At 37.6% G+C, this 26,082-nt stretch overlaps 1 protein-coding gene across 7 annotated transcripts in view; it reads left to right on the top strand.

Moving 5' to 3' along the window:
- CDC42BPA (CDC42 binding protein kinase alpha) overlaps nt 1-26,082 on the top strand; it is a 184,234-nt gene that overhangs the window by 107,478 nt on the left and 50,674 nt on the right. For 5 of the 7 annotated variants that reach the window (XM_069009295.1, XM_069009289.1, XM_069009290.1 and 2 more), the window contains exons 10-18: nt 2,306-2,385; nt 3,421-3,587; nt 4,030-4,152; nt 8,444-8,577; nt 10,213-10,455; nt 10,705-10,815; nt 16,054-16,301; nt 21,155-21,260; nt 22,993-23,117. In XM_069009295.1, coding sequence (XP_068865396.1) covers nt 2,306-2,385; nt 3,421-3,587; nt 4,030-4,152; nt 8,444-8,577; nt 10,213-10,455; nt 10,705-10,815; nt 16,054-16,301; nt 21,155-21,260; nt 22,993-23,117 — 1,337 coding nt within the window. The remainder of the gene's footprint in view (nt 1-2,305; nt 2,386-3,420; nt 3,588-4,029; nt 4,153-8,443; nt 8,578-10,212; nt 10,456-10,704; nt 10,816-16,053; nt 16,302-21,154; nt 21,261-22,992; nt 23,118-26,082) is intronic. The other 2 variants (XM_069009291.1, XM_069009293.1) reach the window with 2 other exon arrangements.

The raw sequence follows: 26,082 nt of genomic DNA, 5'->3' as shown, positions 1-26,082 counted from the left end.
TTTTAATGTTGTCCATTCCACCACTCCTCCTTTCTAGAGCCCAGTCTCCCAACTGAGGCTCTCATACTATGCCTGTGCAGTGTGAATGCTTTACCATCATGAAGAAACAGGGAACTGCAGGTGAAGAAAGAATGCTCCTCTGCTGAGTTACTGGACTCTCAGCTGAGAAAATGGAGTCCAATTCTAAATATGCTTTAGACATTTGGGGGTGAAAAACAATGCCCCTGAACTGTGAGAGATGAATGCCAGTTTCTAGAGCTTCTTTTTCAGTTTCCTAATTTGAAACATCTGAAGGTTTTGTTCTGTTATTTTCTTGTTATTTCTTTTCACACCTAGAATCTCAGACCCGCTGAAAAAACCTAGCCTAAGGCATTGCATGACTGAGAATATTTTACATTTTTGCTTTGACTGGTGGACATTGTATTTCATATTGCTTTGCCTCAAATTCCTTATATATGACTTGGAGGTATTTTCTCCTCCATATTTCATACTTATCTATTGAGGAAGTTCCACATACTCGCACTGCTATTATAGAGGTCAGCGCCACAGATAAGCCCATGAGATCTCTTTTTTTTTTTTTTAAATTCTTGGCAAGATTTGAATTGCATAGAGCAAAGGAGGAAAACCCAATGCTGAAGATAAAAGACAGTGTTGAAAAGCCATGATTGTTATTCTTCCTGAACTTTGAATGAGACCATAGTCCCATGGAAAAATTATATACATAATAATGAAATTTAAAAAGTATGCTTGTGTGTACGCTCAACATAAAGGGCAAAACTGTGCTGTTCAGGCAGCCTAAGTTGTGCTGGGTTTTAGCTTTTAACTGTTTGGTTTAGTAGCCTCATTCAGAGGTATGATAGATTTCAGCTATAATTTTCTCAGCATGGTTGTACAGTTAAATTCACACAAGCAGCAGGAAATACCTATCTTGATCTCTGCAAAACAAATTCTTTTACAGAATCTTACCTTACTATCAATAGATAGGATATTTTAGAAGAGATACCTGGGTGGTAGCTGAAAATTGTCATGTGGGCTGTTAAAATCATGCAATTATGCATTCGATATTTTTAAAGTTATCTGTAAAGACAGTTTTGAAATTGGAATCTATGAAAGGTGAAAACAAAATGTAAAGGAGAAATAAAGTTTTATTTTTTCTAACCATAGTAATCTGTAATCATTGATATTTTTATTATGATTTAGTGGAAAATTAAGTCTTTGTAATTTGGTCTTGTCCTTAGTTTCCAAAATGCCCAACTTAATGAACTTACACAATCTAGCAATATCACTAGTGTTGTTTGGGAACTCTTTTATAACATGAGGGTTTTTGTCAGCTAAGAGGACAAGGCTGGGATGTAATATAGCTGATGCCACCACTGGAAAGGTAATTTGAGATTTCTGTTGAATGCAGTCTTACTCCTTGTCCTTTCCTGCTGAATTTTACATGAAAAAAATGCACAACTGCTTCCTTTTTTTTTTTTTTTTTTTTTTTTTTTGTTTGGGTTTAGAAAGAAATCATTGTGTACCTTTTCTGACAATTTAGAATCTTTTGTCACTTTCAGTGTAATAATCATCTTCTTAGGGGTTTTCTTTTGGGTGACTGTTATGGCCATCTCTAGCAGAGCAAGATAAACATTGCATCTTGGGGTTAAACAGGAAGCTTTTAACAGAACATTTAAGAATATTAGAACTTAAAATGGTTCAAATGAAATAACAACAGGGTTCTTCTAGCCTGAGGAGAAACTCAAAGATTTGTCTTGGTTTGTAGTTCTTTGTCTGGCAAGAAAGAGGAGCAAGGAATGAAGAAATGGTCAAAGCACTAATGGGATTAGAACACTCTGTTGTATTACTCCTTTCTAGTAAATGCCTGCTGATTGTTCTCTCCAGATAGACATGGCCCACTCAGAAGTGGGCTGGTAATTCCACAGGCAGGAAGCCCTGTTGACTGAATAGCAGAGAGGAGTACAGCAGGGAGTAAAAGGCATTGCTCTTTGTGCTAAGAGCTTCTTGGAAAAAAGAAGGAATAAATTGGCATCTAATATGTGTAATATTCTGCTTTCCTCCAGCAATAGCCTATTTAATTAGAAAAGCATTTTTATGTTAGTGTGCTCTGTTTTTGTGTATGTTAAATGCTACTATAAATAGATTTAGTTGATGCTGTTTCATATTTGGGCTGTAGATAAGCATGACAGTGAATATAGTTAATATGATACTATGGCTAACACTTCTCATATAGTTAAACTGCAAAGTCTGTTTCTTTTAAGTCCAGTAGAGTACTGCTTACTCAACTGTACTATTATTTTTCTAGGAAACAATGCCTCCACCATCCCACACTGCATTTTCTGGCCATCATTTACCATTTGTGGGTTTCACATATACAAGTAGCTGGTAAGTTAAGAGTTCCAGAATTGTTTGCAGGCTAGTTACAGAGTATTCTAACTTTCTGTCTTTGAAACCTGTTGAACAGATATCAAAGAATGTGGTTTATTGGGGAAGTTGCTAGGCCATAATATAAAATGCTGTCTGTTCAAAAGAATGAGCTCTCTGCAGGTAAAATTTACATGAATGCAAAGGTCAGCACATGTGCTCTGGGGAGTTTTGCTGAGAAAGGTAGTTATTAGACAATGTATAAAGTTAACTGCACATGACAAAATTAAGGCTAGATTTGTGGACCCAGGCAGAACTGAGTTTATTAGACATTAAAACCAGTTTTATTTCTAGCCCTTTGACACTTCTGTAACTCTGAAAAGAAATTTCATTAAAATTACTTTAATTGATATATGGTATTAATGTTGTTATTTATTTCACTCATTTCCATTGCTAAATTAAACAGTAACAGGGAAGTCCCTGTATGCTCCTTGTTGTTTATGGAAATAAAGAATGTTTACAACCATTGAAAATCCAGGCCTGTGTTTCTGCTGGGAATGTGACTATGTCCTAGAATGTCCTAGATTTCAAAAGGATTATTTGCATAAGTAGTAGCATGTGTACATGAATAGCCACAGCATTTCTGACATGTCCGTGCCCTAGTTGTTATGGGATAATTTCACACCATTTGTTGTGATTGTTGTCTTTAAATCATTTATGAGACTTGACTAACTATTTTCAAATGAACTATTACTGTCATCTTACTCTCTAGGCTGCTCCTTTTTGCTATCTGGCTAGCATAGACTGTCCCTAATGATTTTTAATCAGGAGTTCATCCCCTTCTGTGTATCAAAAAATACATTGGGGTGATCAGGCATGCTACGTAAAAATGAGTTCAGTTTTCAATGAGCACATACTAACAAGGTGTTCTTTGATGTTATAATAAATGGCATAGTAATTAACAGCTTACCAAACTGTTTATTGGTTGATGATTTTATAGCACTATTTTAAACCAACCTGTTGTAAAATCCATTACTACTTATTTTTTTCCCCCAGTGTGCTTTCAGACCGCAGCTGTCTAAGACTGACAGCTGGACCACCCTCCATGGATCTTGATGCCAGCATTCAAAGAACTTTGGAGGATAGTTTAGCAACAGAAGCTTATGAGAGGAGAATAAGACGTCTAGAACAGGAAAAGCTTGAGCTCAGTAGAAAACTGCAAGGTATGGTCATTAAAAAATCACTTTTTTAACTTTGATTAGCTTGCAGCTTTGTACAGCACTCTTTATACTGTGGAAAAAAAAAGTAAATATACCTCCTGGAATTCTTTCTAGCAGAAAAGAATTCTGTTCATTATTTCTGTTGACAAATAAAGTTTCTGTTACTCTTTATGCCTGAAATACACCACGTATTCAACTTCTTATGCTAACTTTGTTCTCACTGTACCTTGATCACTATGGCATAAACATTTCATTCTTAGAACTTCTAAGAACTTAGTTTGCCCAACTGACAGTTACTGAAAAACTGGCACTTAATAGTTTGAAATTTAAAAGTGTAGAATACCCAGTGCAGGGTCTTTGGCATGTCTTAATTTATCAGTAGTATCTCTTTGATTTCCTCAGATATCAGGAGTAATTTGTCCCTCTCTCTTCCACCTTTTTCTAGAGTCCACCCAGACAGTGCAGGCTCTGCAGTATTCAACAGTGGATGGCCCAATAACAGCAAGCAAAGATTTAGAAATTAAAAGTTTGAAAGAAGAAATTGAAAAGTTGAAGAAACAGGTAACAGGTATGTTATAAATACTAATGTAAAAACTGTAGCAGGAAACTGTATTTTGTCAAGGTTTTTTTTTTCCCTCCAATTATAATACTGGTTTTCCTTAGCTTTCTAAAAGAGTTTTACAGTCTGTTTTTACTTTTCATTTTACCCCTCACTCTTCCTTTGTAGCTCAACATTTTCTCCAAATTCAATTTAATTTGAGTTGTCCAAGTGGCAGGGAGTAGTGAAGGGTGTTTTTCCATGAGAGAGGACACAATGGGCCATGAGGCTGCACTTCCAGCAGCAGAACTGACCAAAGAAAAGTGCCACCAAAATAGGTCCTGCCTACAGCTGCATGGCCTCTTTTTGATCTGTGCATTCCCTGAACTCTCCCATGAATTTAATTAACTCAATTAAACAAGGCAAATGCTGTTAGAGAGAATTTAATCAACTTACAGTCAGATAAATCAGCACAAGGTGGGCGATAGAAGCATGTGAGGAAAGGGAGATGAGAGGGAGAAGAGCCACCTTTCAGCTCTGCTGTCAAATGAACTGTCATTGCTTACAAAACTGAACATCTATTTTCTTTGCTTCTGAGACTTCTTGAGGATTTTATGAAAACTAAAGTTTTGGCTATCAAGTACCTCAGTACTTTAAGCTTGAAAAGTGGTTTTGAAATCTGTGCAGCTTAAGAGATTAATTTTTTTAATTAATATTATGCTGCCTTTCATCAGAACTCCCAAACTAGTCAAAAAGCAAAGATCTACTTAGTCCAGTATGTGTGTTTTACAGAGGCAACTGGAGACATTTAGGGAATAATCCATCTTTTTCCAGCCTTACTCTCCCAGATTCTGGGCAATTCATGTTTTAAGAACTTTGAGAGGGAGGGCTCATACTGCACAACCATATTGAATATAGCTGTATTTGCTGTCTATTTAGCTAATACCTTTCTAGCCTACTTTAAAGGCTAACTACTAGTATTCACTATTCTTGATTTGATGTTCTGAAGTTAAAGGGGATTTTCTCTCACAGTGATTCATAGCATAGCACTCCTGCTATCCATCTCTATAATGCTGTCTTTAAAATAGGATCTTGAGAGCAGACATCTCAAAAAAAGGAAGAAAGGAAGCACAGTGAGATTTTTTTTTTTTTTTAAGGAAAATTAGCAAGAGACTGTTAGGTATCAGGTCTGGAACCAGAGAAACACGGATGAAAAGCCAATTAATCTTATAGAAATAGGAAAAGGTCTGCATTTTGTGTGAAAAATCAGACACAAGTAGTGGTAGATACATCTCTATTATATGGCCATATTTACCTGAGGCAAAGGAAAAAGAAACAGCCAGAAAGGTGGGAGGAAACTACAAAAACCATTTGTTCTGGTTTGTATTTGTGACAAGACTTCATTCAGTTCCTGAGAGTGTCAGGAATGCCATCAGTGACACCCTCAGAAGAACTTGAACTTCACTTGCAGACACTTCAGTTGATGTGTTTAGACTCTGCAGCTGCCTCACAGGGCAGGAGCAGCAGTGTGTGAGCTGCAGAGTGCAGCTCACAGATTATAGCCTGTTAAAATTGTGTAGTCTGAAAAAAGCCTGCTACAGATACACAGTTGGACAGCTGCTCTGGCGTGATGCAGCAGTTTTGTATTGTACCATAGGCATTATTTTCAGATGGGAACACGGCTTAGCTAGCTCAGGGAGGATCACTCTGGTTTGAGTGATGCCATGTTGGCACTGTGTCAAGACAAAGGTTTTTGTGAAATTTCTCTCCAGCCAAATGTCCCTCCTCTTGCTGCTATAATGAGGATAAAGACAACATGAGCAGAAACCCCTGCTCTGCAACAGTCCCTAGCTCTGGTTTTGAGTCTTTGGAACCACTGAAAAGCAACGTTTACAAGAACAGCTTTTGAATGAGACCAGCCATTCACAGAAAAGCATCAGGATCAGCTTTAAATTATATTTTATTCTTTACTATTGAGCTGCAACATAGATTTTAGTTCATTGCTGAAAGTATCATTCTCTTCCTTTGGTAATGAAAAAAAATAGTAAAGGTGTGGAAACATTCCCCAACACAGTTGCTAGCCCTTTTTGAAATTGAGAAGCAAAGTCTGGTGAAGGTGATTGATAATGAGAAGGTTTTTCCTAAAGTAATTTTCTGCTTCACACCATATACATGTTTTTGTATTTATTCCTAGACAGAATGTATACTTTTGGAGTTCAGTTTGGAAGTGAATAATGGGATCAAATGGGGAAGATGTCTAACCCATCCCCAGTCACCACACAACTTTGCCAGGATATACTTGAATGCTTTGTCTGATCCACCCATTTGTTAAAAAACACTCATTTGTGCCTTAAGATGTAACTAATACAAGTAAATTTGATAAAATAAAAAGAGAATGCTCTATTTTGCTTGATTTTAGGGGGGTTTTGAGATAGATTTTTAAACTGTATTAATGACAGAATACAGAAACAAACCAAATGTTGGCCATGTCTGAATGCTTCCAAATGTAGGGGAGCTAGTTCCAAGTTTTCAGGATAGCCTTTAAAAGAGTTCATTTTTCTACTAGATCTGATGTACTTTAAGGAGGTTCAGTTCAGGTGCAGAGCTGAACTTTTTATGCTTTGGGCTCATCTCTTGGACAACTAAATGTAATGTAATAACTCATTACAGTGAGTGTTTGCATGTATTATCTAAAATGTTAGTTACTACTAGGGTGATTAAATGGAAAATTACCATTTACAGCACATATGTCACAACTAGCTTTTTGTTACATTCTTTTAACCTGTTTTACTGCCTCTTCTGAAGCTGTAAGAGTAAACACCTGCTCAAAAAGGTAATAAAGAATGAACTCAAAATCGTGTCAAATTCAGGAGTGTCACCGGGGGGGCTTAGAAAAATACATTTTTCTTGTCTATCTGGTTTTCCAGGAAATGACAAGCTAGCATATGCTTTCAATTTTTGAGGTCAAAGTTATAATTTTTGTTCGCTAAGTTACATAGGAGAAAACTTTGAGGAATCTTTAATATTGCCAAATATGTAAAGGGCAGCAATGAAAGAAGAAAACAGAGCTGTGGAACAAAGTAGTTCATGCACAGAAGAGAGATTTATCTTGGCTCAGCAGAGCCATATATAAACTTTTTTTCACTGGTGACTTCGGAGTAGACTACATAAGGGAGGCAGTTAATAATTTCTGGCTTTGAGTTACATCTCTTATTTAAGTGCATTCTTTTAAAATTTTAAACAAGAGTCAGTGAATTAAAACAATAGTGCATATTTTTCTGGGTATAACCTAATGGTATTAATTTGCTTATAAAATTCTTGTGTTTCAGAAATTAACCCTCTTAAAAATGGATGTGTTTTTATATTTGATTTCTCCAAGAGCCAGTCTCTTAGGGTTACATTTATGAAAACGTAGTTAAAGGCTCTCATTAAGAGTATAGATGGGTTCCTGTTCTTTGGGTAAATACAAATGGTCTGAAGACTTGCCACAACTGAAATAAAAGACAACATGTCCAGTGATTTCACAGAACTTGGAATTAAATTACCCTCATATATATCTTGCTTTAAAGTCTTGTTTTTAAGTTAAAAACTACGAGGCAAAAAAAACCCTCCACTTACTAGCTAGAAATTTTCAGTTGCCATATTTTATGAATTTTCAGTTTTTCTTGTAGAATTTGAGGGTATTTATATGACATTATTCAACTGTGGCATAGAAATATACTGTCACTGTGTAACTGACTGTTGGTAAGAAACTGGCTGCAATAGTTCTCCTTTATTTATAGTAGTAATAAAGCAGATCACATAAAAACAAGTGGTTTTCACACTAGAAATAAGTAAAATCAGCTGAAGTTAATTTTAAGAGTATCGACAGGAGAACACTTGCCAGCTCTTGAGTGACCCATTATTTTTACTGTTTCTTTCTGGGGGAAATTGGAGGGAGGAGGGAGAGTTTATAATTACAGTGTAATAAAAGATGTATTGTATATTACATCACAGCACATAAAAGTCAAATGTATAAGTTGTGTTAAAGCATACATTACAGAATTATGTATAGAGCATGGTTATAATGTGAGAAGACAAATTGTTATCATTTTCTGTGTTGTATTTCAGCAAGCTGTGACCTTTCATTCTGTTCCCTTAAAAGCAGGTAATGGCAGCTGAAACAACCTGCTCCCTATTTTAAACCAGAGAAGAATTGCCTTATTTTGTGCTTAAATGGAAACCAGAAAAAAACCTGAAGGGGCTTCAAGCAGCTAGGCTATGCTATTCTAGAATTATGATTTTTCCCTTAGAATATTTCAAATTCTGCTGCTTTTTCTAGAATCTGGTCAGCTAGAACAGCAACTCGAGGAGGCCAGCACTGCAAGGCGGGAATTGGATGATGCTTCCAGACAAATAAAGGCTTTTGAGAAGCAAGTCAAAACACTGAAACAAGAGAGAGAAGATCTTAATAAGGTAAAAGCAATTAGTCAGCAACTCTTCTGAACCCTCAAGACTGTTTTATTTTCGTTCATTTTGCTTGTAATAACTTTCAAGTGTAAAACTAATGAGCAGATAACAAGTGTGTAGCATGACCTACTTAGCTTTCTGCCTTTTTTTCCCTGAAGAAAAGGACATTATTTAACACGTTGTCTGTATGACTGCTGGGTGGTCCTAAGTGATTGCTTCCAGATCGTGAACAACTCCATGATCCAAATTGCACAGTGGCTGCAAAAAAGGTTTTATAGCTTCACATTAAGGTGATAATTGTAGGGAGGGGTTAGAAGACAGAGTAGAGAAGAACTATCCTAGACAATTTAATCTGAAGTATGGGTGAAACTTTAACAGTGAAAAATGAGAAGAATATGGTATTAAGGCTGTGTCACGGAAGTGTTTCCAGAAGGGAGATGTGAAAAATTGCCCAAATACGAAGATTGAAAAGTAATTTGAAATAACTACTGTTAAAGAATAATGGAACTTATTTCTTCTTCTGTATCTCCCTGATCTCTCATTTCCTTATTTATAACATACTATCTTTCATGGCTATTTTTTGTATTCATTATTAGATCAACCTGTAATCAGGTGTGAAATACATGAACCTGTTTTTCATCATGATTATATTGGCCCAGTATTTTAGGGTCTGTACTAAAGTTGATGTGCCAGCTGTGTTTAACACTGTTTCTTCTGACCCTTAAGGCTCCTAAAATTTTGAAAGCTGCCAGTTTGTCACAGAAAGACCATCTTTCTTCTAAACCAACTCATAGTGATTAGGACTTCTTTTTAAGACCCTTAGAAACATTTTTAGATTTACATGGATGTCAGCAGTGCCAAATACTAATTTTTCCTGCTGATCGTCTCTTTATCCTGAAATTTGCTTTTCCTTGCTTCTTTGTTCTGCTCTGGTTTGACTGAACATCACTGAACTATGTAAACTGTTGTGGTCCCTCACTGGTAGTGTGGTGGCACAAATCTAGGGCACAGCAAGCTTTGTGAAGGTAATGTGCTGTGGAGTTATCACACACTAGCAGTGCTATTTCATGCTGGTTCTTTGAAAAGAATAGTTATCATATATTGCTTTTATTCACTGCAGTGTTTTGTTGCCTGAAACTTTCTCTAATATTTGATATGAAGGTACAGTGTATGGAAATCATTCTGCAAGCCAGTTTTCAAAAGCTTTTTGAGTAAAAATTTTCATAAGAGCAGAGTTTTCCATTCAATGCAAAAGCTTTTTTTTAATCATTTAACACTTGAGATTCTTGTAATTTATTTAAGTACTTTTTAAAAAACAATGCTAATGACATTTTTGCATTAAGAAAGCAAGGTATTTTTATATTGTAATGCAAGTGCTTGAAAACCATTGTGTTTACCTGTAATAATGGAGTAGATTCCTACTTGGTTTACCTTTATGCAGTTTAACTAACTCCAGTAGTGTAAAACATGCCTCTTTCCTTATTTATAGAGGCATGCAATCTGTATTGTAGATGCATTAATGAAATAAAAAAAATACATAGCTTCTATTCACTCTGGAAAAGGCGTTAGATGCACATCCACAGACAGAATTCGCCTTGCAGCTTTCTAGGTTTATTACTTAATTCTTTTTTTAAACTGTAGGAACTGGCAGAGTCTAGTGACAGATTAAAATCCCAAGCCAAAGAGCTGAAAGATGCACACAGCCAGCGGAAATTGGCAATGCAGGAGTTCTCAGAGATGAACGAGCGGCTGACAGACTTGCACTCTCAAAAACAAAAGCTTGCCCGCCAGCTCCGAGATAAGGAGGAAGAAATGGAAGTGGTGATGCAAAAAGTAGAAAGTTTAAGGCAAGAGTTACGCAGAACAGAGAGACTTAAAAAAGAAGTAAGTGGTGAGAAGACTGTTTAGACTCTATGAAATAAGTTATATGTAAGGTTTTCTGAGTCTTTTTTTTATTTGTAAATCTTTAACCTTTTGTTTGTTGTTTCTAACAGTACCAGTTTTGTTTTCTAAGAATTTGAAGTGTTCAGTTTGGTGCTGAAGATTTCTCTCTTATATTGAAAACCATCAATAGATTTTGGAAAAAAAAAAAAAAAAGAATCCTATCTATTAAAAACGTATGTACTTTTGTAGCTGGAAGTCCAAGCTGAAGCTGCAGCTGCTGAGGCATCCAAAGACAGGAAATTGCGAGAGAGGAGTGAACAGTACTCTAAACAGTTGGAAAGCGAAGTAGAAGGGCTAAAGGTTAGTCTGTTTTGATATTAACACCTGCAAACTTACTAGGCAACTAGGACTTGGATCTGTTTGATTGCTTTCAGATGTAGGACAAAAGGGTTTTTTCAGTCTGTCACTTCAGTCAGTGCTAAATGTTAATGCAGGCATGCATTGCATTCTTGCCCAGAAAAATGAACGTTTGCCTGATGTGCTATTTCTTAATACTCAACCGTGTCTTGCCACACTGCTTCCATTAATCTTTATTTAACTTTATGTGTTAAAAGCTTTTTTTTTTTAGCATAGGATGGTTGAATATTTGAAGATAAACCTGCATCTGGGCAGGTTTCTGTATAGGTGTTCTGTCTGCTGTGTTGTTCCTCATGTTTCCTGCACAATAGGTGTCAACTGATGTAACTGTAAAGGAACAGTTTTAGCACATTCTGCCTCTCAGCCAGAAGATGAGGCATTTTTGCCCAAGAACAGCATTGAGCATGAAGATTTTGTTTATATTGATGAGATTTCTCACATGTGCATGTGATTTTATGAGAAGAAATTTAAGGCAGCCAAGAATGTTAACTGTTATTTTATTCTGTGATTTAGCATTTTATGCATTGCTCTAAAGAAGTCAGGCTTACTCAAAAATTGAATGAGAAAGTTTTTAATTTACATACGAGGATTGCTGTTCATTTACAGCGAAATCCTGTTCCAAATGTTTCATGCAGTAGGGTAATTCTAAACGTTTTGGGCAAAACGTGAGATTAGTCCTAATCTGGTCTTAATTTAAATCAACAACCAAGTTTTTTTTCATTAGAATTCTCTGGGGCATTTATCAACATTAAGTTATGGCACAGAAAATTTAGTGGTTTTTTGCAAACATTCTTTTATTTGGCCTTCCTTTGCTAAAAGAGAATAAGGAAATCCATTCAATATGAAGTTTGGATTAATAAAGTTTCTATTGCTGTGAATCCAGATTGTTATCAGAAAATTAACGTGTTTCTTCTGCTTCCATGAATCTTTCCCATCAGCAAAGAGTTTGTATGACAGTTTAAGAGGCAAGAAGAATTTATGGGAGATCTATTGAGAATAAATGATATGCTGATTTATAACAACAGGGCAAGTCTATCAGAAGAGGAAAAGGGAATTTTAGCTTTCTTGGTAATATTTTACAATTCAGTAAGCACACTTATCTTGTGTGGTTGTTGTGCACAGTCCATTCAGTAAAAGCTCTGCATGGTTCCTTAGATAAGTTCAGGGAGTTTTCCTACACAAAAGTATTTAAAGAAGAAAGGAAGGTTTCTCCAAATGAGGAGAAAAGACCATAAATGATGGCAGGTTAAGTGTAAACAGGAGATATAGAGGGCTAAATAAAGAGAATTTAGGAAGCACTTTGCAGTAGATGCTCAGAGTGATTGGGGGAAGTTCTGTAAATCCAAAGCAGAAAACCTCAGGAAACTCATGAGGCTGCTTGGGGATGCAAAAGGCAATCTCTGAGCTAATAGGGCTGTGGCAGAAATGCTCCACAAGGCTTTCGTGTGTCAGACTTCGCTGCTGAAGCAAGGGAGATTGCCACTGTCGAGGTTTGATGCTGGCTAAGCACCAGGCACCCAGGAAAAACTATTCACTCATTTTCCTCTGCTATAGCTAAGCAGAGATGGGGAAATTAAAATGAAAACTTATTGAGATAAGGACATGGGGAAAAACATTTTAAGGGCAAAACAGGCTGAAAACTTAAATAGTATAAGGCAAATTTATTATTAACAGAATTAAAAGTAAAAAGGGTAATGAGAACTCTTTCCCACCGACAGTGCAAGGAGACAAAACATGAGGGTGTGGTCAGTCTTTCTAACAATCTTTCTTCAGTTCGTTGAGGGAACGGAGCTTTTTCTTCTGTTGTGCCGTGGGGTCCTTCCCACAGGAGATAGTTCTCTATGAATTTCTCTAGCGTGGTTTTAATTTTCACAAACAGCAGCCCCCCCCAACCTGCTGTAACGTGAGTCCCTCCCACGGGGCAAGCAGTCTTCCCAAAACTGCCTAGCCTGGGTCATTTTAGTTCATGAGGTTTAGTCTTTTAAGGATAAGCTGTTCTAGTTTGGAAGCAAGGGTTCTGTGTCTCTGGAAGCAAGGCTCTTCTCTCTCTGAGTTCCTCACTAGATTTCAGCTTTTCAGCATCCACCTGCTCCAGCGTGAGCACTCTTTCTCATGGGCTGTGAGTGATCTCTGCCTCCTCCCATGCACCTCATGAATTACAGGGAAATAATTTGTTGTATTATAGTCCTCACCACAGCCTGCAGAGAGATCTCAGCTCCAATGCTTGGAGCACCTCCTCCCTCTCCTTCTTTTCTGACCTCGGTGCCGCTATGTTGGTTCTCCTCGTGTGTCCTCCCTTTTTTTCCATTTCTCTGACTCGGAAGAAAATTGTTGTCCGTAGGTATTATTGTTCTCAAGTTCTGTTAATTGAAAAGTCCTAATAGAGCTTCGCTGCGCTGAAAAGGTTGATCTCATCTGTGTTCCGTGTCGGGCAATTGTTCACCATGTTTTTGTCGCTGGCCATGTGGTCCCTGCCAGCACCACGAGCGCGTCCCCAGCCTCGCCATTCCCGGCCTCGGGAAGGCCCCGGCCCCGGGAGGGCTCCAGCCCCGGCCGCACGGGCACTCCCAGCGCTGCTCCCGCCCGTGGGCTTGGCCGCGCAGCTGCTCGCGGCACTGGGATGGCTCCTCCAGCGGCACGGCCCTGGCCCCCGCGCCGTGAGGGGCCCCTCTCGGAGGGGAGGAAGGAGAGCTTCCCGCGATTTTTCCTTTCTTAAAACATCTTAAAAACATCTTAAAACATCACAAAGGCGCTACCAACTTCTCTAATTGGGCTGGTAAAGTGCCCATTGTCAGAGCCTTCAGCGATTGGCTCTGTGCTGGACACAGCAGAAGCTTCTAGCAGCTTTCTCCCGCCCACCAAAAACCAGGCTGTGTTAAACTAACGCAGCCGCACGGTGTGTTCCTGGCAGCACGATGGGCAGATGAGCTGGGTGTTTTTGGGGTGATTGCAGGAAGCAGGGGAGCTGGCAGGTGCGTCAGATGTGAAGTCACCTGAGGGTTCTTAAGGAGCTTAAATGAGAAGAGAGCTGCTGGCCAAGATGTGATCCCTCTTACACAGGCAGCCCACTGTGCCACTGTAACTCTCGTTCAGATCATCTGGGGAGGTGCAGAGTACTGCTTGCAGCTTCCTCCTTAGGAAAGGAGTAGAGGCTGTGGTAAAGGATAAGGTCAGAGAGTTCCAGGATGAAGCAGAGCCTTTTGGGAAGAAGGCAGTGTGCCTTCTATCAGGCCAAGTCCTGCAACACTGACCTGCTGGGGTTCTGCAAACTTGTCAGTGAAGCGTGTGGACAGAGGGGATCCTGTTGATGTCATGCATTCAGATTTTCAGTAAAATCAGACTCAGTATTAGTCAGCAGTGTGCCCTGTTAGCCAAGGGGGGTGCATTGAACAGCAGCTGTCAGTGTGCCGGGAGATGCATTATGTCTCAGTTGCACCATTTGTCCATTTGAAATAGGCATGTATGAAAACATCTATTTGGAATAGATGTTTTCATCAATTCAAAATGTATTCTTTGTTTGCTATATCTCTCCAGTTCTCTAAGCCATTATTCAATACCGTTTGGCTTTCTCTTTTACTGCACCATCTCTCTTATGGTTCCAGTAGTGGCTTTTCATTGTGGTAAAAAATGTGCAATTCCAGTAAAACATTTTATGTACCTGATAGATGATGTTGCAAAGCCTAAACTTTCTCTGTGCTCCAATACCCTGTGTGTGTAAGCAATTCAGGATTTTGGGCAGTAACAAACAAGTTCCATAGTTAACTGCCTGTGCATGACAGAAAATTCCTATGCTTGCTTTTTTTTAAAAAAAAAAAAAAAGAAATCTTTCTTTCTCCAAAGCATCTCCTGTTAGGATGGCATCTTCCTTTTCCTTACTGTTCTGCATCCTAAGGGCAGGATATTAGTCTTACATCAAAACAGATGGTTGTTTTGATGAGTTAGAGAAAACAGTGCAGTAGCAGCACATCTCTGGCTCGTACATTTAGGGGGTTTTGCAGTTTTTTGCTGACGCTAACAGCAAGGCCCAGCTTTCTCACAGAATTTGTCATGGTAGAAATTCAGCTCATCGGAATGTTCTACAATGACAATTAGCTCTTAAATCCTGTTCATACATCAGCAAAAGAAAATTACCCAAAGCCAATCCCAATTAAGGGTGGCTGAGAGGTTTCTAATATCTCACGGTAAGAATGGAGATATAATTAACAAAATATATTTGATCCTCTGGACAGTGTGACAAAGTCACCATAGGGAAGTAGATTTTCCAGTTACCTGCACTTTGTCAAAACACAGTGTTTTTATGAATTTCCTTTCCTTAGACTACCTTGAATTGCATATTTTAAAAAACAGAAAAAAATTCCAAACCACGTTGTCCATATGTTGGCATTAGAAAGTTATTTCCGTACTTGGATTTCAGTGCATGTCGTGCCACTATCTCATTTTGAACCTGATCTTGCTCCTCCTCTATGTTATGGCAGGACATTGAGTTTAGTGAGTGCAGCATTTGGTGCAAATGTGTATGTATCCTGAAGCAGTGTGTAAAGACTATTGAAATGCCAGAAGACCTCACTAAGAGAGCTATGAAACTGCGAAAAGTGAAGTAATTACTCTTATTGTTTAAAGCTTGTTTTTTCCTGTTAATCCACTGTGATGTAAATAAATGGTCAGTTTGAGTAAAATAGGTCAGGTTTCCCTCCTGACTGATACCATCCATACAGTGTTTCTGTAGCTAGATTTTAGCCTTCAGATAAGGCTCTGCTTCTCTTAGTATAGCTTTTCCAGAAATTAGTTTTCCTTCAGAATGTATTAACTGTATATCCTAGTCCTTATTCTGTGTTTCTGAAAGTCACTTGAACTTACTGCTGTGTGAGTGGAAGCATCGAAGTCTTTAATTCTGTGGTCACTTTCTGACTGCATTTAAGGGGAGTCAGAATGTGACCAGAGATGTTTAAAGTGATGATCAAATTTTGAATGGCTTGAAAACTATTACTGCATTTAAATAATCAAAGAATAAAGTGTCATTCAGATTTATGCTGTAACAAATTTTGAAAAAAAAGTGAGTTAGTTATGCTTAACTCAAGGCTCTAATGTGATATTTTCTAAACAAAAACTTAGGAATATCGAGTTGTTATTAAGGATCATTTTCAACATTCTTGAGTGTTAATTTGGGGCTGTTTATTTTAGCAAAAACAGGTTGGTCGCTCACCTGGCGTAAGCAGTATAGAACACCAGCAAGAGATAACTAAATTAAAGGCAGACTTGGAAAAGAAGAGTGTTTTCTATGAAGAAGAACTATCTAAACGTGAAATGATGCATGCTAATGAAATAAAAAGTTTGAAGAAAGAACTGTGGGATGCAGAGAGGCAGCAGCTTGCCCTCAAGAAGGAGATCATGGTTTTGAAAGACAAGTTAGAGAAAACCAGAAGAGAAAAGTGAGTATTGTATGAAATTTACCTTTTTTTAACCTTTTGAAGTCTCCTAGTATTGTTCCAAACACTGTCACTTCCTTAAGTGTAGTGCAGGCTGTTGGACTTTGGCTGAGCTGATGCCAGAGTTGAAAACGACCACCTTTAAAACCAGAACAAAAAACCCCATGTCCTTGTACTGAAACAGCTAACTTTACACCAGAACTGTTTCACTGGCTGACCGTTCCAAGGGTATGTAACTTGAGTTACAGACTTGTAGCTCAGGGTGAGTTTACCTCTGAAGCTCATGTTGCACTTTAAAATGGTTTTTTGACATTTTTCTTTTATTTGGTATTTTCATCTTTTGATGCAAAACTGATGTGTTAAGAGATCAAGTATTGTTTACATTTCTGCCAGCGCAGGAACAGTCACTTAATGTGAGCTGAGGCTAATCCCTGCTGGGTTCCATCCAGTGTTAACATCAGTCAGCAGACTACTGTGGGCGTAAGCTAGCTGCTTTATCTCTTCTGACATGGTAATTTGTCAGACCTGCTTTTTTCTCTCCCACATGGAGGAGCTTATAACTGGCCTTGAGATTGTTCCTTGAGGCATTCATCAATAAAAAGAAGTTTTTCTGTTGGATGGTGTAGTAGTGGGAATAAGTTAAAAATTGAACATGTTCATGTTCATTCATAAAAAATTCAGAATGCTTTATAGATGCTAACATAGATGAGTGTTTTTGCTGCTGTAGCAAGATGGCAAACGAGAGAAAGCATGGAAAAGTCCCTGCTGAGAGCTTAGCCAAACTGTAGCAAGTCCTTTAAATAAAAGTAGTAAATTAAATACAATTTTTTTCCAAAAAGTTCATGCAAATAGAGGTGGAAACACTGTTTCTCTGGTAAATTGTATTCAGCAGGGATCATAGATCATACAGCCTAGAATGCAGTGCATGAACTGTTTCCTCCTAGCATGCATCTGGACCTACTAACAACGCAGGAGTTTGCTGTTTTGTTCTAGGTGGAGAGGTAAAACTTGCCTCAGCAGCATGTTTTCATTGTGACACAACTTAATGGTCTTGCTGACCAAAGAGTTACAAGTGCACAAAAGGCCATTCTGTCTTGTAAAATATAAAGGTGATGGTATGACACTCTTTTAAAAAAGTGCAGCAGTGTCTTGGGAGCAGCAATATTCAATAAAGGATCATTAATACTTCTTTCTGCAGGCTAAACTGTTTGTAAGGTTCATACCACCAAGCAGCGACCAGACCAAAAATTCCTCCTTTCCCAGTTCTAGTATTGTACAGCTGCAGACATTCTAACTAGATGTCCGTCTAGTAAAATAACAAAGGTTGATGTGCTTCATGTTAGGTAGTTCATAAACCTTTTTTCAGTCTGTTCTCTCTCTATAAATGAAAAAAGAACTGGGTACAAATCTAGAATGGCTGCTGTCATAACCAAGTGTTTCTTGTAGTATTTCAAGTGTTTGTGTAAGAAAGCATTTTAAAGCATGAGCAGAAATGTGTCATATAACAGGTATCCAACACTTGGCTCCTCATGGGAAGGGCTGCAGCATCATGTTAAGACAGGTGTCCAGGCACATGATGAGTGATTGCTGAAGGCCTGATCTTGTCTGTCTTTTGTTAAACAAATCTGCACAATCTCATGCAAGCGTTAGAACTGCACAGAAAGGCAGAAGTCCACCGTTCAAATTGTGCTGTAGTTTGACTTCTGCAATTTTGAAGGGAAGCTCAAGCACTGGGAATGCAGGAATTGCTGTTGCTACTCAATAGTTGGTAGTTTTCCTTAAAAGAACATAGATTTTCTGTTTCTGCTTATGCATATTGTTTTTAGCTTTTGTAGTCAGGCATGAAAAGCTTTTTTTGAGTCTTCCAGTATAGAGGTGTTCAATATAAGCACTGAAAAGGAAGCACCTGGAGGCTTTGTGCTGAAATAAGTGGAATTATTTCAACAATAGGCTTGGGGTGGGTGTGGAGTTGAAGTATGCTTTTACAGTTTGGCAAAAATATTTAAGTAGTCTAAAAGTAATTTTCAGTGCATATTAAAAAAGATCTTGGTAAGAGGATGTGGTTGTGTTACTTTGTAATATGAGTGAATTACATAGGTTATTCTAAGCAAGGATCAATAAGAGCTTTGACAAAATCTGTATGTAGATTTCTGTGTAACTAGCATGTTGGTGGTTTCTGGTTTGGATTTTTAAAATGGATATTTTTCTTTGTTTACTTCAATTTTAAGCTTTCTAACTTTTGCTATTTCAAAAGCATAAATCTTCAGGGTAGAAATGATTGCCCTTTGCTGCAGTCTCATAACATGTGTGCTATTAAAGTTGGAAACATAGGAACACAGTATCAGGCCAGTGATCTGTGTAGCATGAGATTCCATTTCTTAGAATTGTCATTAGGAAATATTTCAGAAGAAGATGCAAGAAACTGTGTAAAATAAATCACATTTGTAGAAATTTCTTTCAGGCCTGTCATTTCATGATGGATTTATAAAGCAGAGAGCTTTATAGAACAGCATTTGCTGGTTTTAAATTGTGTGATATAAAGAAGCCTGGGGGCTGGTGTTTGTTTCAGGTCTATTTTTCTAGGTTTCAAAGCAGTAAGATAAAATATTTGGCCACTTTGTACAGATGCAATAAAGAGCTGGAATGACAAAGTGATACCATAAAGTAGTATTTCACATTACTTGCATGTGGTTTGCTGCAGTTTTACTGATAAAAAGAAAGCCGGGTTGTGTATGATTTCTTAACTTGAAGAGCAGACACATAGCTAAACGTTAGATGAGAGAAGTTTGATGGGAGAGGAGGATGCCAGGCTTCAAAGCAAAAGCATTATTTTGATCTTTCTGGCTGTCCAAGGTACACCTATGGAGTCTGTCACAGTTCTGTAGTTTGCAGAGTTGCTGTTTGGGTGTGATGGATTATAGACCCATTCTCCTCTGTTTCAAATTTGTCTTCATTTCTGTATTATACTGTAGCAGTCTGACTGACTGGGGCAATGACAATCACCAGCTGAATTAAGAATGTAAAATACAGAAAATTACAAATATATTGGGCTCTTTCACTAATCCATAACTTCTGTAATCCACCACCATTTATGGCTGCTTTGAGCCCTAAAGCCTTAAAGGAATAAATTTAAGACAAATACAGAATTAAAAATTCCTAAACAAAGCCATGAAAGCTGTGTAAAAGAAATTCATTAAAAATTAGTTTGGTCTTCTATCTGCAAAATTAGCTTTGAATCTACTCCTTGAAAACAGAAGCAGGACCTGTTATTAATTCCTATGACAGCCAATGCTTTAATCTCTTCCTGCCTTTTCCCTACACTGCTGATCATATGCATGGAATCTGTTGATATAAAAAAGGAGTGGTGGTGAATTTCAAACTCGGCATTTAAACAGTGAGATAGTATATAACTTTACTAGGATGAAGTGTTATGTTTCAAAGGATGCCTAGCAACATAGAATTTCACCATGAGTCTAACATGTACTAGATTTCAAAGAGTGGTTGAAGCACTAAATGAATTTCAAGTTAAGAGTAGGAAATTCAAACCAGCATTGCTCTTAACTGGGTTTGCTGTAACCACTGACATTTCTCATCTTTGAAGGGTGTTCTCTCAGTTTGGCAAAGCTTTAGTAGTTCTGTATCTCAGAAAAAGCAGCAAGAATGTATTTTATCTTTGCATTGTGCAAAATTCTGATGAGTATCTAGAAAAAAAATTGCAGTGCTCAAGACAAGGCTTCTTCCCCTGGATTTTATTTTTACAGTTAACCTTTAATACTGGGCACTTTTTCAAGTCTTTTCAGACTGGACAGTGGTATTTGCTGAGTGGATATTTCTGTATCTGTGGCACTTATAGTATAGTTCCATCAACCTGCTGATGAACTTTGTGCCAGTGACCCAAATAACTGGTGAAAAGGTGAATACAAGATGCAAGGCTAGTGAATCTGAAAACAGTAGATACAAGGTGGGAGTTCCACATCTAAAACATTGCTGTGCACCACTTGAAGGAAATTCCATGGGGTTTTTTGGCAAACAGAGGGCCTGCAGCTTCATTTGTTTTCAGGTTCTCACATCCATTGTGCAAGATCAAAGCTGATATTAAGCAGAATCAATCAGGGGTTCTCCTCTGCTGAGAAACATCCATGGGAGAAGGGAAGGTTTGGGGGAAACAGCTACTGTGAAACTTTTTCAGAAAGAATGGTCGAAACTTGCTGTAGAATCTGGTGATATTAGGAATGTAAAAGTTATCCATCCACTTTTTGCTCATAGTGAATGCATGACACCTGAATTAACAGTTCACATGTGTCTTCTGGGTGTTCTAAATTGCCCAAAGACTAGCCCATACAGGCTGTGTTCATCAGAGACCCAGCCCCAAGTGCTCTAATTTAGCTTCTGTATGCTTTGGTTTCGTGTGTGGTCATTTTTGCCTGTCATTCTGTGTGAAACTTGGAATTACAGAAATGTGTGTGTTAAAATAATGTTCATGTGAGCTGAGAATGTACCCTGAGCATTTTACAATATGGACACGCACTTTGGTCTGCAGGATTACAGCTGCTCAGTGCTCAAAAGACACATCTGAAGAATAAAATTTGTATAAGTGGGTTAATAAACGTTGGCTTGGTGGAGCTCTGTTAGTTTTGTACTGAAGGATTCTGTACTGTCTAATTCAAAAATTTAGCAGGCTGTCTTGTAGTCCTAAGATGGTGATCTATTAAATGGCTTAGTTTTAATAGGCTGTGCTATTATCACTGTAGTACTTCCCTCCAACATGTGTGTGCATTGATCTCTTTGTGTTTAAGTGAATAATGGGGTGAGTTAGAATAGAAAACTTTCTAATTCTACTTCACTTTATTTCTTAGCCAAAGTGAAAGAGAGGAATTTGAAACAGAGTTCAAACAAAAGTATGAACGAGAAAAGATTCTGCTGACAGAGGAAAACAAAAAACTTACAAATGAACTTGATAAGGTGAGTGCTGATTAGTTAAGCCCTGAATTTACAACTAGTGTATGCTATGTACAAATTGGACAATATGGAGCTGCACTGGTTATAACTACGTTTTAACTGAAAGCAGAAATTGATGTTACACAAAAAATTGGTGATTAATATTAGATATGAATAGAGTGTCCACATGCATCTGAACTTGAGAAGGCATGTGCATATATATGTGCATATATGAGTATTTATGTGTGGGAATGGAATTAGATGGTCTTACATTTTGGTAAGATTAATTCTAGACAACACTGTAAGCCAAAAAAGAAGGATTATTTCATTGTGTGACCCAAATATAAAAACACACAGTTAATGATGTGATTACTTAGAATACATTTGCATGTCAATAGTTTGAAATACCAGGGCCCCTCCTACCCTTTGAGATTAAGTGTTGCTTTGAGATATTAAAAAAATACAAATGATAAGGCATATTAACTGAAGTGTGTTGAGCAAGTAATAATTACGATTCGTGCATTTAGATTGTCTCTTTATTGTTCATTTTGACAGGTTATTCAATTTCATTGTGCATTATCCAAGTCCTGCTAAACTTGTCTATTCTTTTTGTAATGCATTAGATTTTCTAAAAATATGATGAAAGTACAGTGTTCTTCAAAGTAAGCATGTTTGCATGTCTGTGCTCAAATTAAAGTATATTTTCATACCAGTATAAGACACACAATATATATGCCTATGTGTAGGCTTAGTCCAAGAAAACTAAGAAAGCCTAGTCACTTTGATAGTTTTTCTGCTTTCTCTCTCCCCACCATTAGCTTTGTATTTTTCTTGTCAAATGACATATAATAAGTAGGCATATTTAAATTATAAGCCCATTTAAATGATAAATAGGGTGTGGAGTTATTCATATTTGGAGTAAAAAGCAAGACAGGTTTTAAATTGGCCATTCTTTTATAATTTTGAATTGTTAATATATTTCAGTACTAAAAGAAGCCTTTCACCTGAGATTCATTCTCCTAAGCAGGCCTTCCTCTAAAGTCTGTCTAGTCTCTGATTCCAGTTTGACTTTCTGAATAATTAACATAATGAAGGTTTAGTTCCCAATACCAGCTCGGGTTAGCTGTGGCTTTTGTCTTCCAGAATGTGTCTGTATGAATGGCAGCTATTTGAATGAGAGAGGTTAATTGCTAGGTATAACATATTGTACTTAGAGATGTGCATTTAATTTCAATTTCCCTGTCTACAAGTAAGTAAAATGAAAAATAAGGGAATATGAGACACCTGGAGAATCTCAGGACTGTCTCATGCCTGTATCTGTTCAGTCTCTCTCTCTCCATGGTTACTAAACAAGGGAAAGGGTTCAGCAGTCTTATCTGAGCTATAACAATTTTTATGCCTTTGCTTTGCTCTTCTAGTACAGATTTTTCTATACAGAACATTCCACACCTGTATGGTGCAAAGCAGAAACCTTCTAAGAGCTGTAGAGGTATTTGGAGACTAATTCTCAGAAAACTCATTAATTTGGTAGAGTAAGAATGTAGTTCAAGTCCTTAAAAGTGGCTTTTCAGTACAGCTAAGGTCATACATAGGAAGAGATTCTGGCTTTTATTGTTACATGGTGTTTATTGTGATGGCCAGTACCAATTTCTAAAGCAGATGCAAGGTGTGGGAGAGGGGAACATGTGGTTTTGAGTCTGCACAGAGATGGAGTCACAGCAGTTTATACTAACGAGTTGTTTAAATTCTCCTTCAGCTCACCACCATGTTTGAGAGACTGAGTATGAATAATCGGCAGCTGGAGGAAGAGATGAGAGACCTGGCTGATAAGAAGGAGTCTGTGGCTCACTGGGAGGCCCAAATCACTGAGATCATCCAGTGGTGAGTACTCTGCTCTCATGGCATTGCAGAATCCCCTCAGTATGTGGTGGGGCTGGTGCTGAGTTTTTGTCTTTGCACATGGCAATTGGGAGTGCTGAGGTGAAACCTCACACCCGTCTGGGATTCTGCTGGGGTTTTGGCTGAGATTGTAATAATATCCAAATCCAGAAAACTGTGTTCCTCCTTAAGAGTGAAAGTGTCTCACCAAATAGAGCTTTTCAAAGTGCAGGAGAATCCTGGTCATTGGGTGTGGCTTGTGGCTATGGAAGAATGCTGAAAGGAATCATGTGCTGAGCTCACGCCTATGAGAGGGAGCAAGCCTGGGAAAAGTAGTGGCTGAGTGTGTCTCGGCAATAATTTCCTTCATCTGCTTGGCATGTGGCAGAATGGAACAAATACAGTGCAACTTTTATGTGATTTTTTACAAGGAGAGTATTTGAGACTACCACAAAGCCAGTCAAGTCATGTTTCTAATGGAACTTCTGCTAAATAATGATGTTATCTTTCTAGAGTCTTCTGTCCAATTCTAGTAAATTAAGAACAAGAAAAAAAGGTTGAAACTATTAAGAGAAAAAGATTGTATATTCTAAGTTTTTCATCTATCTTTTTTTTTCCCTTCATGCCTGCTTATCTCCCCTCACCTTTAATGGTCCATTGCAGTGTTTCACATCTACAAAACCAGTTTGCCTTCAGATATTTTATTGTACAGATCATCCACTTCTAGGAAGACTTCATCATGATATACTAGTATTTTTCTGTTACTAATTGATTATTCCCTCCCCCTGTTTTTCCTGTCTCATGTTAGTGAAAAATTGAATCTGTTGTGTCCAGGCAAAAATGGGAAACATTGTTTTAGAGAAACCTATTTTGGTATTGTTATAATGTTAGTTCAATTTCGTTGTCCACATATAGGGATGTTTGGCTTTTGAATAGTGGCATGTGAACACATAACAAGGCATAAGGGCCATCCCCCAGGTTTCCTGTGTGTTTTAAACCATGTTTGTTGCATAAAATTATGTAATGCTGATCTGTGTTATGAAGTCCATTGTGTCTCAAGGCATTGTATTTGTAGCAGAAGTAAAAAAATTTAAAGGGTCCACTTTTTGTGTGTTCTTTTAAATTTTGTCTCTCATACCGGTGATAGTAGTGGACAACCTGAGTCACAGAAATTTAAAACTGTTAATTAACTGTTAATTTAAACAGCTTTTAATTTCTGGCCAGTTGGAAATGTTCATTCAGAAAAACAATCAAGGTAACAAGTGAGACAAGTCTATAATTTCACACTCCTTATTGCTTTAAGGTCGTGCTTATCTATCATAATGCACCAAGGTAATCAAACACAATTTTTCAGATTTACATGTGAAAACAGTCATAAAACTTGCCAGTTGTAGTAAAAGACAAATCAGAATTAAATGTGGATTGTTCCACTTAACATGATGTAAAAATGTACCAACAGCCATTAAGAATGTACCTTCTCCTTTACTTTTATGAGAGTGTTTAATATTTTAAGATGTATTACTGGTGTGGTTCAGGCAAATGATAAAGCATTTTTCATGTTAGGGATGTCACTGTAAAGAGTAAAATGGTTTGGCCTTGAGTTTTTTGTATCTCTGAAGATACTTAGTGAAAAAAGATCTGGAACATGCAAGACTAACTTTCTGAATAACAGACACTATTTTACTGATCCCTTATGATAATATAGTGTCTTCTAAATAGTACAGAAATAAAAATTAAAGAATTATGTGAAAAGGAGAAAACAGAAGCAGTAGGGCAAACATTAAGGGAATCTAAAAAGTCTGGCTTGGTTCCAGTTTTTCATCGCTAAACACATCTCAATTTTCCCTCCATACTTTTCTCTGCTTATGTTAAATTTTTTTCAGCTATGTGAGGCCTTATCTTAGGTCACATTTTTTCCTTGTTATGTTTAGATTTTTCCATGTGGTACCCAGATAATCTGGTCATGTCCATCTGCTGTTCTTAGAATTCAGCACTGCATACTGAAACTAGGCTCTTCTCTGGGGAACATGGGTGCTATATGAAGTATTAAACCATCCATTATAATGATAAATATTTTAAAAGAAAAAAATCCACACCTAATTTTGGAGAAAACTAGTCTTACTTCATCAGTCACAAGACTGTTTTCGTCAGAAGAGCATGCAGTTTAAATCTGTACCTAAATCTTCAGTGTGACAGTGGAATGCCTTGGAGCTAGCAAAGTAGGGGAGACTTTGTGGGTTCCCTCTTCAAAACTTAACAGATTTCTCACACAATATTACATTAAAATACGTATTTTGGGTGCATTATTTCCACCTCTTAAAAACTGCCATGTCCTTTTTGTACCATGCTCCTCCAGGAAGGATAGGAGGCAGGATCCAGGAAGGATAGTTACTGGGTTTGTAAACAGTTTGCTCAGAGGCCTGTTCAAGGGACTTGTTCTAGCCCTGGTTTGAGTAACACAAGCCCAAGAAGTCCCTAAATTCTTTTAAGTGCTTTGCCATCTAATGGATACCTCTCAAGAAGTCTCTTCAAATTCACACTTTGGATGGTTAAGATTTGTCACTTTCTTCATGATTTCTGCAACCCTTCATGATTTCTGCAACCCTTCTAAATTGCTGTTTCTCACAGATTTTATAACTTGTGAGTAATTTCAGTGGCTTATCACGTTCCTTTAGCCTTTCCCTGCTCTTTTACTCTGCTTTATTGCATCTTCTTTAGGGATAATGTATGAAAGCCTTTTAATCTTGCTGTTGTTATCTCAAGATACCATAAACAAGGCAATATTTTAATATAAACATTTGAATCAAACTTTCACTGCAAATTCTGTTGTGGACTCAACAGACCCTCATGGATCATTCAGCCTTAATGGAGCTATTATATTGACTAGTTTATATTAGCCAAATCACTCATCATTCCTTGACAAGAGTAAGAAATACTGAGGCTTTTATAGTCAGCTATAAATTTTCCT

This window comes from Aphelocoma coerulescens, chromosome 3 (assembly GCF_041296385.1).
Source record: "Aphelocoma coerulescens isolate FSJ_1873_10779 chromosome 3, UR_Acoe_1.0, whole genome shotgun sequence".
NCBI classification, from domain to species: domain Eukaryota; kingdom Metazoa; phylum Chordata; class Aves; order Passeriformes; family Corvidae; genus Aphelocoma; species Aphelocoma coerulescens.
Note: the sequence above shows the minus strand (reverse complement) of the source record. Positions and strands in the feature narration are given on the sequence as shown.